The sequence below is a fragment of the Bolinopsis microptera genome, chromosome 5, assembly GCF_026151205.1.
Source record: "Bolinopsis microptera isolate Bmic1 chromosome 5, MBARI_Bmic_1.0, whole genome shotgun sequence".
Taxonomy (NCBI): Eukaryota; Metazoa; Ctenophora; class Tentaculata; order Lobata; family Bolinopsidae; genus Bolinopsis; species Bolinopsis microptera.
Genome location: NC_087076.1, coordinates 19065472 through 19084104, shown reverse-complemented (window position 1 = coordinate 19084104; position 18633 = coordinate 19065472). Strand labels below are relative to the sequence as shown.

General features: G+C 37.8%; 5 protein-coding genes across 5 annotated transcripts in view; 1 reads left to right on the top strand and 4 right to left on the bottom strand.

Moving 5' to 3' along the window:
• Nucleotides 1–662: 662 nt before the first annotated feature.
• Nucleotides 663–2908, bottom strand: LOC134815182 (spindle and kinetochore-associated protein 1-like). The gene is made up of 6 exons (XM_063823691.1): nt 2773–2908; nt 2534–2673; nt 2207–2385; nt 1919–2086; nt 1335–1470; nt 663–1179 (listed from the first exon to the last, which is right to left on the bottom strand). Exons 1-6 carry the CDS (start codon nt 2870–2872, stop codon nt 988–990), a joined length of 915 nt encoding a protein of 304 aa, XP_063679761.1. The 5' UTR covers nt 2873–2908; the 3' UTR covers nt 663–987.
• Nucleotides 2909–3256: 348 nt separating this feature from the next.
• Nucleotides 3257–4133, bottom strand: LOC134815077 (elongin-C-like). The gene is made up of 2 exons (XM_063823550.1): nt 3958–4133; nt 3257–3708 (listed from the first exon to the last, which is right to left on the bottom strand). The coding sequence occupies exons 1-2, from the start codon at nt 4123–4125 to the stop codon at nt 3547–3549; spliced, it is 330 nt and encodes a 109-aa protein (XP_063679620.1). The 5' UTR covers nt 4126–4133; the 3' UTR covers nt 3257–3546.
• Nucleotides 4134–6164: 2031 nt separating this feature from the next.
• LOC134815520 (uncharacterized) lies at nt 6165–7513 on the bottom strand. Its single transcript, XM_063824060.1, has 2 exons — nt 6706–7513; nt 6165–6277 (listed from the first exon to the last, which is right to left on the bottom strand). Exons 1-2 carry the CDS (start codon nt 7511–7513, stop codon nt 6165–6167), a joined length of 921 nt encoding a protein of 306 aa, XP_063680130.1.
• Nucleotides 7514–11301: 3788 nt separating this feature from the next.
• On the top strand, nt 11302–14044 carry LOC134815941 (homeobox protein BarH-like 1). The gene is made up of 5 exons (XM_063824554.1): nt 11302–11579; nt 11727–11814; nt 13258–13418; nt 13592–13660; nt 13815–14044. Exons 1-5 carry the CDS (start codon nt 11385–11387, stop codon nt 13971–13973), a joined length of 672 nt encoding a protein of 223 aa, XP_063680624.1. The 5' UTR covers nt 11302–11384; the 3' UTR covers nt 13974–14044.
• A 423-nt stretch (nt 14045–14467) lies between these two features.
• LOC134815940 (uncharacterized) overlaps nt 14468–18633 on the bottom strand; it is a 34891-nt gene continuing 30725 nt past the window's right edge. Inside the window, exons 20-21 of the mRNA XM_063824553.1 lie at nt 15690–15795; nt 14468–15420 (exon numbers count right to left, since the gene is read on the bottom strand). Coding sequence (XP_063680623.1) covers nt 15342–15420; nt 15690–15795 — 185 coding nt within the window. The 3' untranslated portion in view covers nt 14468–15341. The remainder of the gene's footprint in view (nt 15421–15689; nt 15796–18633) is intronic.

The window sequence follows — 18633 nt, the reverse complement described above, 5'->3', positions numbered from 1 at the left end:
TAATTAAATTTCAGAGGGACAACTATTAGTTATTACACTTTGTCGCAATGGGGATATTACGCGTCCGGCAGGATTCTGATGTGGGTCAACGTGGTAAGATGTGCTCACTACTAGCACAAATAGGCGCTCACCTGGGCTTAAAGACCACCAATTTCCGGACACATCATTGCGGCGCGCATAATATACATGCACGTATAAAGATACGTACGTACGTGCCCTGTATGGCTGTACACGTTTTAAAAGGTTGTCCAGGCAAGGGGGTGTAAAACCACGTGCACTGTACACTGAAAGTAAGAATATCTCCGGCAGTAACAACCTATTCATACAGCGCAGAGTAGACCCCAGGCTACGTAAGCCACTTTATTTTTTACAAATTACACTTGCAAGGTTTATACGGCTTCGTGTTCAACATCTAGCTTCGTCGGCTGCCGATGAGATGATGGGTCGGGCAGCGTCTGACAACCAAATCCTTCCCCTGACTTAGCTTTAATCTAATATGTGAGCGATCCCGAACCGCAAGGGAGTAAGCACTGGTGGAAGACGATACCCCCCCTCCCCCCCCCCCCCCCCCCCCCCCCTCTGCTGCTGACGTCATTGTGAACGCTCCCTAAGTTCAAGTAATTCGACAATAAAAGAACTCCCAGCAAAATAAAGACATTTTTCCGTATGTTTAAAGTGATAAAAATATGGTTAATTTCATCAATTAAAAACATTACAATAAATATTAATAGTTTCGTAAGGGTATAGTTAAAAGTCGGTATTAAAGTCAGGACATAAATTCATATTGTACTATTAAGAATAATTCATCTTGTCAGGCATGAAGTACGATAAGTTACCATGATCCACCATCTGTAGTCCCAAGATTCCAACCCATGGGCGTAACAACGAACAGAGGTCTTTTTTCAAGAAAAATCGTCCGATTTGGCATCAAAATTCAAAATGTACCATATCTTGACCAACTTAACACTGGTTCAACTTTGCACTTCATCACAGCAAGACTATGTATCTCTCCACTTTTCCTGCCCTCACTTGTCTCAGTCGATGACAATGTCTTAAAATAGGCACCATCTTGAGAAAGGCAGGTGCAAGAGTGGGGACTGATGCGAAGTCTTTGACGTCTTCGACCTCAAACCAAACCATCCCTGCCGTATCTTTCGTCTCCGGGTGCGCCGTCATCCTCTGAATATTTAAGGATATTCATTCAATAATCATCAGGGAAAATATTGATTGGTTATAAGGGAGATTAGAGACGAGATCTGAACAAAATTAAATAAACGTGGCCTGCAACATTATATTAATATAAAGTTCATGGTTCTTTGATCATCTCAACTTACGTTGAACCGCCGCATGTTTTCAGAATTGAGCTTGTTGACAGGTGAGTCGATGATCTTGTACTTGCTAACTGTCACCGTGTTCAGCTCCTCAATCATAGAGTTTATCAGGTCGTATTTTGTTCTTCCCACCATGTACCTGGTAAGGCAAGGGATTACAAGAGTCATAAATTAGTCGGAGATGGTATGTATCCCATAATTTTTAGAATAAGAGCCTCCGTAATCAGCTATCGTGTAAAAATTACACTAACGTAATAATTTGGAAACCCCCCTCCCCCCTCGGCTGATTACCTAACATGTGAATGGCCCCTAACCGTTTTTGGTCGGATTTGAGCTTGGTTTGATAATTTTACTTCTCGGCAAGTGAAATTACTTGTCATCAACTTGTAGCAAACATGCTACCATTGGTCCAATGTTGGTTTACATGTTGGTGATAGTATTAGGAACCGGTAGTAACGGGGGGAGGGGTCTAAAATGGCAAAAATTTGGCTTTAAAATATGGTAATATGTGAACGATCCCTTACTGTCACCAACATCTTAACAGTTAAGTTACATTAAGTCACGATATCTCAGAAAGGTATACTGACTTTGGTAGAGATTTGAACTCTTCAGTAGTGAGGAAGTTCATTAAAGGCACTATAGTCGTTCGGGATAGTTTCTGTTTCTTGTTTTTGCTGGGTATCTTTGATCCGGCACTTGCAACCTGGCGAGTTTTTATGGTTTTGATAGCTGGCGTCTCTTCCTCAAAACGCACACTGAGGAGGATATAATGTAAAACAGTTCTGAATTTGGTCACAAGTATCACGCCCGATATTTCAGGTAGTATGGAAAATATGGAAAATGTGAAGCAAAGAACACGTCAAAAAAATATTTACCAAGGTAACTTCGATTTTTTGGTTTCCGGTCGATATATGGGCTTATCGATCTGCTCGATTTGTTCGATCTGATTCTCCTCCTCCTCCTTTCTACTCGCTGGAGTTGGCATGTGTTTTGGTATATTCTCTTGCTGTTCCTGAAACCGCTCTTTCAGTACATCCAGCCGGGCTAATGTCACCTGTAAAGTTTTAGAATTTGGTTAATGGTTATTTTAGATTTGCTGATCCATACAGAGAATCGCAGAAAATACACCCAAAAGAAATCTTATATAATATGTGGTAAATTTATTATTTACTGGAAATTATATATGATCACCTCTCACTGACCTTATTACAAGCCAAAGTGTACGCCAACTTTTCCTTCTCGGTATTCACGGCTATCAACAGTTTTTGACTCTTGCCCAGATCAGTACATATCTCGTTCAAGACTGTCCTGTCCTCATCTAATATCGAGCTGATGTCCGAATCTGAGGAGAACGTTTAATAGTCTAATGAAAACAGGACAATCAGACATACGCCATCTAAAAATCTAGATTGTACCAGCAGTAAACCAAACTAGTCATTACATTTTGCCATGAGGGCGGTAGTTGCTGCGATTTCTTCAGTTTTCCTCCTGTAGTAACCCTGGAGCTCGCTGAAGTTCTTGCAGTCTTCAACATTGTCCATCGTGAGGGGCTCAGATAGAAAAACTCACCACATCCTATATTGTCATAGTATTTTACAATCATAATAAAGAAAGGCACAAAGTCTAGCTGTGCATTGAAGTATTATCAGTGAATTCAATAGTTAGCTAATACCTAATTATTAATGTTATATTTGGAGCATGCAGGTTGCCGGCATTGAACTCACAACTTTCATTGCCATGGAAGCGTTTGGCGGCTGCTATTATTTCAATTCATGATGGGCGCGCCGCAACAGAATTCATATTTCAATGTTATTGTGAACAATGTCAGCCCGCAGGTCAGGGTGCTTGTCGAAAAATGTAACCGTTGGTCAGGTAACAGCCAAATGTTATCTACTAAACCGAAGGATTGAAAGAAGTACAATTCATGAAATTTGCAAATAAACTTGTAAATGCAATAACTAGACAATTATCATATCTTAATCAGCATCTTTGTAATTTTTTAACATATGATAAGGAAAGAAAGGTTCAAAGAATATATACAACATAATTCATGCTTCAAGTCTTGAAGTGCTCGGCATTTATGAAATATTTCCTGTGAACTAACACACTGTAAGGAACCAAATATATCAAATCGCAAATAACAAACTCATGTGTGCTCAGCTTAGTTCTACTAGCAGAAGGCAGATTGTCCCATCTTTATGCAGATTCCTCCTTGTTAACAGTCCAAGAAGTTGGCAGCCATCAGAAGCTCCAGAGCGATCTCAGGCTCGATTGGGAACTCAGGGATCTCAGAAGTGCTGTTTGTGTATCTGTTCTTGTAGGCAAAGTACATGCAGACTTTACAGAGAACGTGGGATGGGATCTCCCGGAACTGCACCTGAGATACAATACTTTATATACGGAGTTAGGGAGAGAGCTCCAATAATAAATTAACATATCTTATATCTACAATACGACAGGGGAGGTTTGAGAAATATTTGTAATTAAACTTCAGTTTTAATAGCTAGATATCGGTTGTTTAAAAGATCTTAATTAAAAAGGTAATACTTATAATAAATTCATAAAGGTCTAAATTTCAAGCTGATAATGATATGAAAAAGGGAGAAACAACAAGTAAAGGTTGTACTTTGCTCATTTCTTTGTTCTTGAAACTGGTCGGGTAGGACAGCATAGCTTTGATTGTACCAGAAGTCAGAGCATGGGACCGCTTCAGAATGAACTCGTGTTCGTCATTGCTTACAAGTTTTACAAAGTCAGCAGAAATACTGTTTCCTTGATCTTCTGCTTCTGCCATGGCTGGAATTGTTTTAATGTATAGTCTAGGTGCAGTTTAGATAACTTTATTTTCATTGAAACTCGTGAAGTATAAATGACGGTTAATACCAAGATATATAATACCATGATACGATAAAACCCTGATTTACCTCAAACCCCAAGTTAACACAAACCTTCCCTTAAAGGATGAGGGGACCTTAGAATTTACTTCCAAATATTCGCGTTTAAGTCCTGTGAAAGTGTGTAGAATCAAAAAATACGCCGGACTGTGAAATCGTTAATTCGTGCAATATCACGCCGCGCTCCTATTGGCTGATAGCAATTTTGGGCTGTGACGTCACTTATGTGTTAAGACCAACGTGCGCGCGCACCCTTTGCTCGTGTCAACATTTTTTTCTGTTCTGTTTTAATTACGTCGTGTTACCTTTGGCGTTTGCGAGAGCGGTATCTTTGGTTGCACTGAATTAGTCTAAGTTACGAATAATTCTCTTTAATAATAATAGTTAAATGTAACTCAGAAAGGCTTTCTTGTAGTTGTAGTAGGTATTTCTATTTATAAATAGCTAAGATAAGTAGCATCCGCTAACTAAACCACAAACTGCTATTTTGTTTTGACTTGTTTGAAACCCGATATGGACACAATTAAAAAGAATGTATGATGTAGTAGAAGACATTTTACTAGCTGGCCCTTGGCGCCTCTAGTCCTATCTGAGTACGCACGTGCGGTTTGACACTGCGCGTGTACCGGCCTTAAGTTGTACACTCATTTATAATTTACCGTTTTAGTTTGCTGTGACTTGAGTGTAAAGCGTAACGAATGTGGATGTGTTCGTCTGCTATGCTTGGTATAATATTGCTTGGTGTAATAGTTGCAAATCTTGCTTACGTTATAAGTAGTGTCACATAGTGAGTTAGAACTTAAAAGCTTGGTGCTTGGTGCTTGTCCAACTGGAATGAAGACATGCATTTCATACCTACCCGATCCATTTTTAATAGGACCGTGTTGTGTTGATATGACATGTTGATATATCAACTGTGGTACGAAACAGGGAGTTGCTAGGTGTTACGTTGGGAGCTATAAATATACATAATTTACATGCCTTTCTGTGTGACTTCAATCTTATTCCAGGTGTATCTCGGCTCATGGTTATCGTAGGGTGATAATTCTTTTTTCAACCGGTCATAAAAAGTCTCCTCTCCATTGGTTATAGGCTCGTTAGTATCGTAAATTGTTAATTTATTCTTAATTAGTAATTTAGTCGGCCCGCACGCTCATTTTACCTGTATTTCTATATGCGCGGATCAGAGCAACTCACATAATTGACGTCACAGGTTCAAATTGTTTTGGCTGGATATCTCGGCGCGCGAATGAAATACAACTTTGCGGATTTCTCTAAAGTGGTTTATACGATTAATGTAATAAAAGGATTTGCACGAGAAAAAAACTTTTTCTAAGGTCCCCTCATCCTTTAAATGACAGCTTTCCGATTTAGATTATTATGTGAATAGTTAAAACTCTGATTTACAGCACACCCTGATATATGAGGGTTTTACATTGTACACCACATCATTATACGTTTAACATATACCCTATTTTGCCTATTTTAGGCACTCCTCCAAATCCATAAGCTAGAAAGACGGCAGATGATCTGCCAGAAAATTTTGGTAGCTGTTTAGGGTGGAAACATTGAACTGGGTGAGTAAGGTACACCAAAACTGGTAACTTTTGGTGAACCACTTCTGCTGGCTGATTTTAGGAGTAGTGAGTGTTTGTAAGGCTGGTGGGTGGTTGTTTTTAGGAGTAGTGAGTGTTTGTAAGGCTGGTGGGTGGTTGTTTTTAGGAGTAGTGAGTGTTTGTAAGGCTGGTTGGTGGTTGTTTTTAGGAGTAGTGAGTGTTTAAGGCTGGTGGGTGGTTGTTTTTAGGAGTAGTGAGTGTTTGTAAGGCTGGTGAGTGGTTGTTTTTAGAAGTAGTGAGTGTTTAAGGCTGGTGGGTGGTTGTTTTTAGGAGTAGTGAGTGTTTAAGGCTGGTGGGTGGTTGTTTTTAGGAGTAGTGAGTGTTTAAGGCTGGTGGGTGGTTGTTTTTAGGAGTAGTGAGTGTTTGTAAGGCTGGTTGGTGGTTGTTTTTAGGGCTGGTTGGTGGTTGTTTTTAGAAGTAGTGAGTGTTTGTAAGGCTGGTAGGTGGTTGTGTTGTAAGAGTAGTGTGTTTTTATATATATATAATAACATTTATAAACAAAAGAGCACCTAAAGAGGCTCAGCAAAGTGCTGGCCTATTTACGCTTACGAAGACTCATTCGTTCAATATGTCTCAAAGTAAATAAACTCCTCCATCCTTCTCTATCTCTTGCTAAGTTCACTAAGTTGGTAAAATCATCTTCATTTTTCAAATAAATTTGTCTCTTAAATAGGTCCTTTTTCACAATAATATCATACAAATTAGTTCTGTGTCTACCCACTCGTCCCTTTAGTGTTTGACATCCTAGTGTAGCAAATAACAGAGACTGGTAGGCAGGTGTGTCGTTGTCACTGCGTAGAACATGACCTAGCATTGTCCACCGTGCCTTTTCCACTCTCTCGGAAAGGGGCCTGGTCTGGGTACGAGCGTAGAGGGCCTTGTTAGATATTGAGCTAGGCCAATAGATGTGTAGGATGCGCTTGAGGTGCTTCCTCTGAACAACATCTACAGACTCTAGAACATGCTGAGGTACGGCCCAGCAGCAGCAGTTGTACAGGAGCACTGATACTACTAGTGAGTCGTAGAGTTTGATCTTTCTCTTCTCAGTTATCTGACTCCTCTCTGATCCCTGGCACCACAGCTTGTCAAATGACCAGAAGGCAGAGTTAGCTTTATTTATTCTATTAGTAACATCCTGCTCTGATCCAAGCTTAGTACCAAGAAGCGTCTCGTTTCTCCACTCCTCTTTTCCTCTTAGTTCGTTACCCCACTCGTCACAGGCACCAACTTCTTCCAAATATACTCTGGTAAACTTTGTCTTTGTGTCATTGACAAAGAGACTCCATTCACTTAGAATATTCTTGGAGATCTGAAAGATATCCTGTAACTCCTCCATATCTTCACCAATCTCCTCTACATCGTCTGAATAGCCGGACTCAAGAGGCATGTGGTTATCGGCTATCGGAGGGTTGGGTCTTGAGGGGAGGACTGCTCTTATGTGCACTACAGCTTCAGCTAGATTGAGGGTAAACAATTTACCAGCTGTGCTGTCTCCTTGGGAGGCTCCTATGTTGAAAGAGAACATCTCTGAGTCAGTAGAACACACTCTGACTACTAGAGTGGTGTTAGCCATGAGGTATTGTACAAGCCTCAGGTCGTCTCTGGAGCATCCTGCAGCTTCTAGTAGTCTGATTGTTGTACCTCTGCGGATGGTATTGAAGGCAGCTGACATGTCGATACTCACTTTGTTCCATTCAAACTCCTTCTTCTGTGTTTTTACCCATCACCAAATCCAAATTTCTCGTTGTTTTATGGATGAAAATAGGCAAAAATTTGATAAATCAAAACTAGTAACTTTTAGTAAACTTGGGGAGTAAGGTCCATCAAAACTGGTTACTTTTAGCGAACAAAAATAGAAAGGTACATACAAATTTAAAACTGGTAAATTTTAATGAACTTAGGGAGTAGGGTACATCAAAACAGGTTACGTTTGGTGAACATTGGGGAGCAACGTACATAAAAACTAGTAACTTTTGGTGATCATGGTGAGAAACAACCACTATTCCATTAGTAATTTAAAGTAGCTTTTTTACGTCTGTCACTATAATACCAGTTTTTGAGTAATTTTAAAGGTTTTGGGCCGATTTTCTTTACTTAAACTATCACATTGATTCCTTTTTCAAAATTTTCAAATCCCTATGAGATGCTCTACAGTGGTGCAGTAGCGGAGTTTGTGAGAAAGGAAATAGCCGCAGTAAATTAGGGTTTTCGGTGAATTAGGGCGCACTTCATTGGGGTTTAACTGTATATTGTGTGTGTGTAAAAAAGGACAAAAATTGGCCTACAACTTCAAATGTATAAATTATAAAAATCTATAATATTCAAGCCAAAACAATTCGTTTGTCTACATAACCATGATCAGTTTTGGTGTCTGTCCCCTTAATGAGGTGCATATATCGGCTACAATAGACTGACCTTGTTATGATGACGGTTATAGAAAGAGAATTGTAACTATATTTAACAGAATACAGACTGTGTACACAGAAAATTTGAGCAGCTAATTACAACAATCAAGGAATACAAATTTTAAGGAATACAAATTTGAATTTTGATCTTTGTTACAGATTGTATTCTGTGTAAAATTATCTTTATCCCGGTTACTGCGACAAGTAAAAATGCTCTTATTAGGAAAAGGAGTTTACTCGACGTTTCAATGTAACTACATCGTATTCATGATCTAAAAACTAGTGTTACAAATTCAAAACGTAAAAAACATTATATATCTGAGTTACAGATTATACATATCACATATTTAACCATAAAAGCTGCGCGTCAGCTGATTGCCTCAATTTGGATTAATGATAATTCATTCGATAGAAGCTTAAGAATGGCAGCTCAAAAGGCTCGGTGCACTGTCGACAAGATCAAGGACAAGATCAAGAATTAGTTATATCAAGAGCCCGGAGTTGTGATACTTTACACTAATTTAGACATGCAGCAAATTTCAGAGCCCACATTGTTGGAGATATAAATTAAAAATATCGTAGTCGAATTGAAACTTAGAAGGAAAACACGGAGTTGTCCAAAATCACAGAGCAGCACTTGATAGATTTAAGGGGGTGAAAAAAGTAAAACTTTTTATCTAGCGCTCGATTTTCACAAAACTGTATAAACTGAACAAATATATGCGCGGCGCGTTAAATTTTTAAAGTACTGTTGTATATTGCGCATGGTTTAGAACTTTAAATATTGAATATAACTTAATTATTGAGGAGGTTTTAAATCATAAATAATAACCATTATACTGTAATTTAACAAATGATCAAAAAGTTAAGTGCAAATTGACTACATTTGTGCACTACTGGGCGCGCCGCGCACCTTCTCGCAACCACAGATCGGCGAGATGCGAAAGCAGAAAGGTTGACATCATGCGCCGAAGGATTGACATCGTGAATCAATGACTACATGTAATATTTACCCTTATATTACACAATAAAACTAATACTTGACACGCCAATCACAATGCGCGGCGCTCTTTTCGAGCTTGTTGCATGTATTGTATTGCAGTATTATATTGTACATCAACATGTATACAGTATAGCATAGGTTCGAGTATCGAGCAATATTAGATTGGCAAGTAATTACAATTTTACAACTCACACAATTGCCAATTGGAGGACTTCGCCGCTTCGACATTCGACGCGCCGCGCAAACTAGCATTCTTGCTTCGCATCGTCGATGGGTTGACACCGTCAATCAAAACTCACACTCAAAAACTCTATACTGCACTGTCTTATTTTTTATGTGAAAAGGACAATTAATCAGCGTTTATCGAAATAATCTTAAATTAAAAAATTGTCCATTCAATTTTGATAAATTTACGCGTACGTCACCTAGACTTGATTGACGATGTCAATCCTTCGCATCTCGCCGATCTGCTTAAGATCGATGTGGTTGCGAGAAGCATTATTTGATGCGCGCGCGACCCAGTAGTGCATCGCGCTACAACACCTAGACCTTAGTAGTTAGCGCAAAATCAATTTATACTTAAAAAACTATTTCAATTTTGCACGTATCAACAATCAAATTAAATGTGCTTTTTGTGGAAATATATAGTGCGCGTAAAAATTAATATTCATGATTGACGATATATCATATATGAATCTTTTCCATATTCCAGCTCCAACTTCAAGCCGTTTAGTTCGGCGGGTGCGCGCTACTGCATAATGCTTACTGGACGGCGCTCAGCCTGTCATTCCGCCTAATCTCTATTATGAACATGATAGCCTGAGGTCCCCAGGTAACATATTGCACATGCAAGCGCTCTGGTTGGGAATAGGATATGATGATTATTTACTCTACACTCGACTGTCACGTGACTTTTTAAACACGTCCTCAGCTCTAGGTGGCTCTGAATGACTATTCGAAACCGGCCTATTGGCCTAACCGGTCTCTAATCTGCAATCTGATTCCAACCTTAACCCAAACCCAATTCCTAACTGAAGCATATGTTGAAACCCTAACGCTAATTGTATCACGTCGTGACCTTCACCTAGCCATGTAATTCACCTAACCATGTGCTTTCCATTCATACTTTTGGGCCAATTTACTAGGACACAACATCCTTAACCTTACTGTCACCAAGATGCAGTTAGGCCTAACGCAGAGTTAGGCCTAACTTTCTGAGAAATTATATCATTAAAGTAACTATAACAAATACGAATCATATACAATTGAGAATATATACAAACTAAAATGTAAAAGAAGTGCAGGAAAATCTGATGAACGGAAATTTTAAAAAGGAACTAAAAGCTGTGAAAAATATACTCTTATCTTGGTGACTAACAAAGTTAGGCCTAACTCTGCGTTAGGCCTATCTGCATCTTGGCGACAGTAAAACCTTAGGCTTAGTGTACACAGAGAGGAGCTGGCGCCACCCAGTAAAACGTCCTGAGGCCTTTCGCTCTGGGATACGACGTTTCTGCACACTGGGGATAACAATCTGAGGTAAGAAGTTTTGGGGTAGAACGTGAGTCATGGTAATCATGTAATATGTACATTTTGTTTCACACATACTCATAGCTTTATTCATATTGTGGCTAGCTTCATTATTGATTATGGATAATTTCGCTTTTCGATAACAGATAATATTATGAGACTTGTGGAAAATTACCATCAGATTCAGAAAATGTTTTTTGTTGGTACTGCAGATAGATTATGCATATATATCATATATGTATAAATATATATAGGCATAAGTTTGAATCAAATTAATGAGCGAGTTTAGTGCTGGTAGCACTACATGGAATTATGTCCTAATCTAATCTTGAATTAGACTCTAAAAGGTACTTAAATTATGAGCCCACAGCTGGAAAGTGGTGTTTACAAGTGGTGCTCCCCAGGTGTTCTAATCTATCATCTAGAAATGAGTCACGTGACGCCCCCTGAAAAGTAGAACTAAGTATAACACGCGTGACACCGCCGTTGTTCCGTGTCAATAGCATTAGTATCCCCATGATCACTGATAGTTTTATTCACAATTGTTGATAATAGCTTTCATTTACATAGGTTTCCGCGCAATTTCATTGGTATCAGAGTTAGTCATGCAGCTGAATGTGGATCTTGACTCATTATTGCAGCAGCTTTACACCCAGAGATCCAGAATTGAAGCAGATTCACGTTTGAAACAAACTGAACTGTCACAGGAGTCTCAATCTAAATTCCTCGATTGCTTACAAAGATCAAGACACTCTGCCATCTCCATCAACTCAGGCTCCCTTTATCTCTCACAACTACAAGTAACAACCACTGGATTTATACTATGAACCATTTTCAAAAGTTCAAGAGAGGAGATCTGAACTTGTTAGTTTAGTACTTAGTTTAGTACTACTCTAGTACTTAATGATACCATACCAGAATAACCATTACAATACTCATTTTTGCAGAGAAGAGAAGTCAACGATTTACCACTCAGACCAGAGGAACAGCTAAAACGGCCACCTACAAACCTCCAACTGACTGACTCCCATTTCGGTAAGTAAACATTGCAATTGTTTCCCTATTTAATACCTCTCTCGTATTCATAGTATAGGTCTAGTCCAATTTAATTGTGAAATTGTTAGTGCTGAGATGTGAGAGTTTTTAAAGTTTATTATTATTATAAGATAAAAGAATTATAGGTATTAATAAGTAAAACATAAAAATGATTTTTAAACCTCTCCTGGTCACGCTCAATAAGATTAAGATCATTGTGAAACCTAGAATGACTGATGCATGATGGCTAGTTCAAGTTGAGTAATGAATGTATAACTGTGGAAATAATTCTACTTGCACTCTATTCGGTAATAGTATTCATAAATAAAGATCAAAAACCTGAACTTAACCCACACTGGTAGTGGTACATACTTAATTAATACTTAGTGCTAATCTTACCGGACAACCATAGCATAGGGTCGGTCAGATAAATTAGGTTATCACTGAGGGGGAGGGGGTTTCTAAATTATTACGCTAGACAATAGTCTAAAACGGATTACGGAGGGGGTTAAAAATTGGTCAAAAAGTGATCACGTAATATGTAAACGAACCCATATCACCATTTACCATGATATTAGCATGGAAAAGATCTCCATAAAACAATACGGCATCAGTGATTTGCGTATCTATTACCCTCCAGGTTTTATTTCAGACCACAAACTAAGATGACCAACTTCTTAGATTATTGCTACAGGTGTGGGACAGTGATAGTCTAGTCTTTGTTAGGTAATGATGAGTTTAAGGCTCAGGTCTACTCTCTTAGCAATCATACAGCCATCTAATTCATTGGTCAATATCATTTGCCGCAACATGCTCAATTAGAAGCATGCGTTACCCACGTGGAGCAGTATAATTACAGAGTTCTCATAATTTAGATACTATTTGTAGTATGTTCAGTGCTCCACTTCCAATGATGTAGGTGCTGCTCCCACCACTAAATATGACGTAGATTATCCCTTAGTCTAACCAGCTCCTAACTAATGACTTTCAATTTACCGAACCTAGCCACCAGAGTAGAGTTGCTCATGGAACTTCGGGTACTGGCTCATTATATACACCCCTTAAAATTACGGCTATTAAATCAACTGTGTCCAGCCCAAAGAGTTTTTAGCTCTAGATTAAATTTATAACCAGGCTGAAACTATATGCTGTGTACGTGGAGCTAGCATAAGTAGGGTCCCTCATCTGAGGTCTGGAGATCGTCACGTTGTTGGGTAATAGGATCTTATAATTAATTAGTTAATTCTATTAAGGGCCATAGTCTGATAAATTATCAATAACCTATTAGTAGGTACTTATAGTTTAACTTAATTTACTACTACTATTAGTTTCTTGGAAACAAATTGACTGCATCATTTGCAGCTTTTATGTTTTATCAATGTTCTTGACTAGTCCCTCCCTGCCACGATCAAATAACTTCTAATCAAGCCAATCAAACGCCAGCGTCCAACAGTTCTGCGGCAAGGAAGAAGGCCCGTAAACCCCGGACGATCTTCACAGCACGACAACTCCTAGAACTGGAAAGAAGATTCGAGAGTCAGAAGTATCTGACCTCGACTGAAAGATCATGCCTGGCTTTTATACTAGGACTCTCTGACGAGCAGGTACATTTCTCATTCATGATTCAGGAGATCTGTTTTCGTCGGCAAGATGACGTATCTAATGGGGACTACATTTCGATGAGTGATGAACTATTCCAATTACATTAAATCCTTAACACGTATATGATATTATCAATACTCAATAGCTAGTTAAACATTTGATTACTTTGTTTCAGATAAAAGTATGGTTTCAAAACCGAAGGTCGAAATGGAAGAGAGGGCCAGGGAGAACTGAGAGGAATCCCGTAAGCTTTCGTAATTTTATAATTCGGTTTCCTGCCACCCCACCATTACCAACATACTCTGCACTTCCTATGAACAGTGAACACCATAGTTACAATTTACATATCTCACAAATCTTATATCGTTAAATATCTTCTTAATTGCAACTTCTTTCAGAACAGCAGCGGGGAGACGAGCACTATTTCAACAGAACAAACTTCAAACTTGCCAGCGCCACAGTTAAAAAACATTTCACAGCCACCAATAAACTCTCTACCCCTGCTTAGCCCTTTTTTACTTCCTTTCTTGAACATGAGCGAATCATATTACAAGTGAACGTGAAGTGGTTATTTTAGCATTGAATGTTCAAATGCAGGCTGCTGAGTGTGGATATTGGGCGTGTTTTATCAAATATTGATTAAGAGTGACAGTTTCTGAGTTTCTTACGATTTTTGATATGAAGATAAAGTTTTTATGTCATTGTATTCAATACAAATTTGAGTTGAACATAATTCGAAACCAAGCTTTCGTTGTTGGTGTCAACAATCTTCTTTCCTTCCTTTCTTGCATATTTGTGACTCTCAATGAAAAAAAAAAGAAAAAGAAATCGCTATAACTTCTGCGTGTACGAAATTTTATCTTTACCAAAATGATAGCGTATTTTGACTTTAGGACGTAAATAATGTGCATTTTTAATGACAATGTCGTTAAAACAAATTACTAGTGACGGATATTTCTTCATTTTAGATATGATAATAAACGTAAGACATTGTTATTGTATTCAACACAATTATAACATAAAATTTCATTTTCTATTTAAAACTAAGCTGTCGGTGTTTGTGTCATAATACTGAAAAGTTTAAAATTCTAAACTGTACAAAAATTTTAACTGTTCCGTATAAAGCTGAACAATAAAGTTACTAACAATAAAATAAACCTAATACATACCTTTAAAGTTGAAATGAAACGCCAATATATCATAAGTATCAAAAGCGTTCACGAAGTTCTCATTCACGACTGTTTCTAACAGAAAAAAGCGTAATCTTGATGAAGCGGCTTATTTCTGATTCCTAGTCCTACGAATGGAAATGTGAAAATCCTAACCAGATTTTCGAAAACTATATCATAATTGAAAAAAATGCTGGACCAAAAATCTTGTTAACAAAATTATTTGTGACAAGGCACGATATAGGCACGGTGACTTCAGTCTTAGTTACGAAATACAAAAATTAAGAAATTTTGTCATTCAACCATTGCAAAATACTATTTGTGTCTTATATTATCGCAAAGTATAAACTAGAAAACAAAGTTTATTAAAATGCAGAATAAATTTCATTGGCCCTTTTTGGCGTCCTATAAATTGCCCGGACCATAACAAAATAATATTTTCCTGCTATCTATTCAACGAAACCGAATTCAATAAAATGAACACACCGCAGAGCTTATTGAAGCACTTTCAGTATTAGTATGCACATAATGATTATAGTCAGTACTGTTAACTTTTAAATAAAGGGAGTTTGTTCTGAGTTGTTCATCATAACTTCGAGTTGGTAAAAAAAGAGTTTTTACTGAGTAACCGATAGACGATGGCCGACTTTTCAATCTACTTTAGGAAGCGACCAACGTATCAGAACGAGTTGCTCAGCTATTTTACATCAAGTTGGTAAAGGTGTTAGATTCCAGGGACGATGTGGTAGGAGGGTACTATGTCTTGTGCCGGGGCGGTAGAGGCGGAGGACGGTAACTACGTCTGTCGTTTGGCTGCGAGCTTTCTCGGGCAACACTGAAGTTGTTTTAGATGTCAGAGTAGGAATATTCAACCAACATTTCTATAATTAATAATAATGAGAAATAATATTCAAAAAACTCTTTGAGTAGAAAAGCTCACACTAACGACATGGACCTCTCGTCGAAATGTCAATCAAATTTTTTAACGGTAATATTTCCGAGATGAGAATATTTTAGACTATCAAAAAAAGTGATTTGATCACACGTGACACGATAATGAGGAAATCAACAACAAATGAATATCTAAATTAATTTTCATCTTACCAAGCAGACTCGACTTGTATTGAAGTGTTCAGCTCAGCAAAGCTGTCTTCGAGCTCCGGAGAGGAGGTCCCCTGGTGCGAGTTGGGCGTGTCACCGCTCAGAATACCTGAGATTATCAGATTAAGGATTTGTCATAGTTAGTAGTTATTGCTAAACATTATATCTATTAGTTTAAACTGAAGCATGAATATTCCTCGCTTGAAATAACCTAATAGTGGATTATAGTTTTTGAACCTTGGCCCTTTCTTAAACACTATTTACATTTTACATATTGTTCTACTTCTTGACCGGTGCACTGTATGATTATCTATATACTTGCGAATGTCTTTCGTAATGATATGTTTGTAAGGGTAAACGTAAGGATCGGATGTTGCTAAGCAACTGGCTATGACTAGAAGTTTAAAGTAAATTTATATACAGCTAATAGTGACCAATCTCACATATCGCATGTTTTTTATAAACGTATAAAGAAGATCACTTCAAAAAACCAATAAGACACGAACAGCATATAAAAAATCCTGCAACACGTTAGTTCTATTATATTACAGTTGTTGAACCTTCTCTTTTGGGAACGCTTTCACGGACATCAGGGGAAGACCACACCTCATGTTGACATTCTGCGGAGGGACACGGGGCCTGGCGACAGGAAAGAGAAAGAGAAAGAGAAAGAGAAAGAGATAAACAAGCTCGTGCTGGATAGACAGATCTGGAGAAAAATCATATCTGCTTGGACATTGAAACCGCCCTAAGTCGAATAAGTTGAGTGTTGAACTCTAAAGCTTGTTTATGATTGTTTTAGTTTCTACGTCCGTCATATTCGAATACCACTCTTAAATAATAACCATTTTATGGTTAAGAGTGTGGGCACAAGTTGTGTTTTTCAAAGATCCGCCTACCCGCCAATATGACAACCAATTCAACAGGATCAGACATTGTTTTTCTCTACGTTTTTAAGTGATATGATATACTAATAAAAGTATGTAATATGTCACACTAATAAGCAGTAAGTAAGCAGTATTGCTCAAATTCTTTAATAATAATGAGTATTGATGGTTTTACTAAAATCGAAAAATAATCTGACATATTCACAACTTACATTTAACAACAAATCGAATTGAGGTCATAATGCTTTATCTAGACTATAGATGTTAAAAGAACTAAATCTAGATCAGCATACAAGATCATACAAAAATACCTTTTTAATTCAAAAGGAATACTGGTTAAAAAGTCAAAACTACATTGTAGAATTTTGCTTGTAGTTTTACTACAAGTAAAATTCAAATCTTTTATAAATTATAACTGTCAAAAACTATGTACATTGTACAAAGTAGGGTGTACAATTTTCATATGATATTTTCGGGTTCCATTTTCATTTGAGCCATCAACTATTTCAATTTCTCGGATTAATAGCAATATCTCACTAACTTTCTCATACCTCAAAACACAATCTGTGTATCTCTTTCCAGTGATCACATGTTTGTTTCATCATACCATAAAAATCTTCATCGGGACGATTCAGTTTATTGCTCGAACGTGCATTTCCTGAGCACAGTTTTTCTTCAGCTAATTCGATACATTTTAACATTTTCGATAAAATGTTTGATTCCGTGTGGTGTCCTTGTAATATCCTTAAATTTTCTTTGAACGTCTGCAGATAATCTTCGTAGTCCAGGAGTCGTCTTCTTTTCTGTCGATTGAGATCGTTTTCAGCAACAATAGTGACTGCCGCCTCAGCGACAGCACCTAAAGCCAGTGCTGATCCTGAGCTTCCGGTTAAGAGGGAAGCTCCAAATGCAACTGCTACGAGCCCAATAGAGGCAGAGGTGTGAGCCCTGCTAACCGCTTCGGGAGAACTTGCTAGCTTATCATCAGTTTTCGTCTTCGAATCGCACCAAGATAGGAGACAGCCGATGTCCTCAGAGATATCAGAATAACAGATTATCGCAACCCCAATTTTGTCCTTTACCTTTTTTATTTCTGGTACGATTGATCTCAGAACCCTCTTCGCAAATAGAGTGGAAACTTTTTCAGCATCATATTTTTCTCTCTGAAACCTACGTTTGGTGTAATCCACAATCCCATAAATTGTTGAAGCTAGTATAAGTGCTTGGGTCTGAGCTTGCTTTGTATGGTAATGAGTGGTGAGTAGTCTCTGTATGGCTCTTTTTTGTTCATCCCCAAACTGATTATTAAAAACCACAGAAGATTCCAGAATTTGTTCAATATCGCTGACAAAAGAAGCCTCCTGGAACTCTTTAATCTCTAACATAGCATGTTTTAGAACATCCATACCATCCCATAGTCTAACATCCATATTTCTCAATTACGTCATCCTATAAAAGACTTCAGTCAAGATTAGAACTAAAAAATTGTGACATACATAATATCAATCGTCAATGGTCATGGTTATTGATGTAGGAAGAAAATTTTTAAATTAGAATATGATATACAAAAACTGGACGACTGCACTGTGTAGAACCCGATGACAATCATAACTTATATTTAAGCATTCATTATACAGCTATTGGCTCAAATGAAATTGAACCAAAACAAAACACGGGTCTCATAAGATCAAAAACTACTAAATGATGTTAAAGAGAAAATATCGGATTAACTGTCGCAAAAAATGGTAATAGTATACATACAATATGATTGATTTTATTGACACACCGAAAAAACCAAAAAACAAGAAATGGATACTCGAAAAAAAATTACACAAAAAAGACCTAGCCACTAGCAATAGCCTAACTAAGCTATAACTGATAATACAAATAGTTCTTCAACTTACTCTTAAAAGACACAATATCATTGATGTTACGGACATCAAGAGGGAGAGAATTCCATGATTCAGGTGCATAGTTGCTGAACCGCCTGTTATTCACCTTCAGTTTAGAGAACTTGCTGTTCAGCCATATCATCTCTATTCAGTTGAACCAACTCCTGG

Coding starts and splice junctions, on each gene's coding strand:
- LOC134815520 (XM_063824060.1), bottom strand. CDS start 7,513: ATGTCAGCTGCCTTCAATACCATCCGCAGAGGTACAACAATCAGACTA. Junction 6,278..6,705: donor TAACAAGGCCCTCTACGCTC/GTACCCAGACCA, acceptor ACCACCTACCAG/CCTTACAAACACTCACTACT.
- LOC134815941 (XM_063824554.1), top strand. CDS start 11,385: ATGCAGCTGAATGTGGATCTTGACTCATTATTGCAGCAGCTTTACACC. Junction 11,580..11,726: donor TTTATCTCTCACAACTACAA/GTAACAACCACT, acceptor TCATTTTTGCAG/AGAAGAGAAGTCAACGATTT. Junction 13,419..13,591: donor TAGGACTCTCTGACGAGCAG/GTACATTTCTCA, acceptor ACTTTGTTTCAG/ATAAAAGTATGGTTTCAAAA.
- LOC134815077 (XM_063823550.1), bottom strand. CDS start 4,125: ATGGCAGAAGCAGAAGATCAAGGAAACAGTATTTCTGCTGACTTTGTA. Junction 3,709..3,957: donor AGAACAAAGAAATGAGCAAA/GTACAACCTTTA, acceptor ATTGTATCTCAG/GTGCAGTTCCGGGAGATCCC.
- LOC134815182 (XM_063823691.1), bottom strand. CDS start 2,872: ATGGACAATGTTGAAGACTGCAAGAACTTCAGCGAGCTCCAGGGTTAC. Junction 2,386..2,533: donor ACACTTTGGCTTGTAATAAG/GTCAGTGAGAGG, acceptor AAAACTTTACAG/GTGACATTAGCCCGGCTGGA. Junction 1,180..1,334: donor AAAACATGCGGCGGTTCAAC/GTAAGTTGAGAT, acceptor TTAAATATTCAG/AGGATGACGGCGCACCCGGA.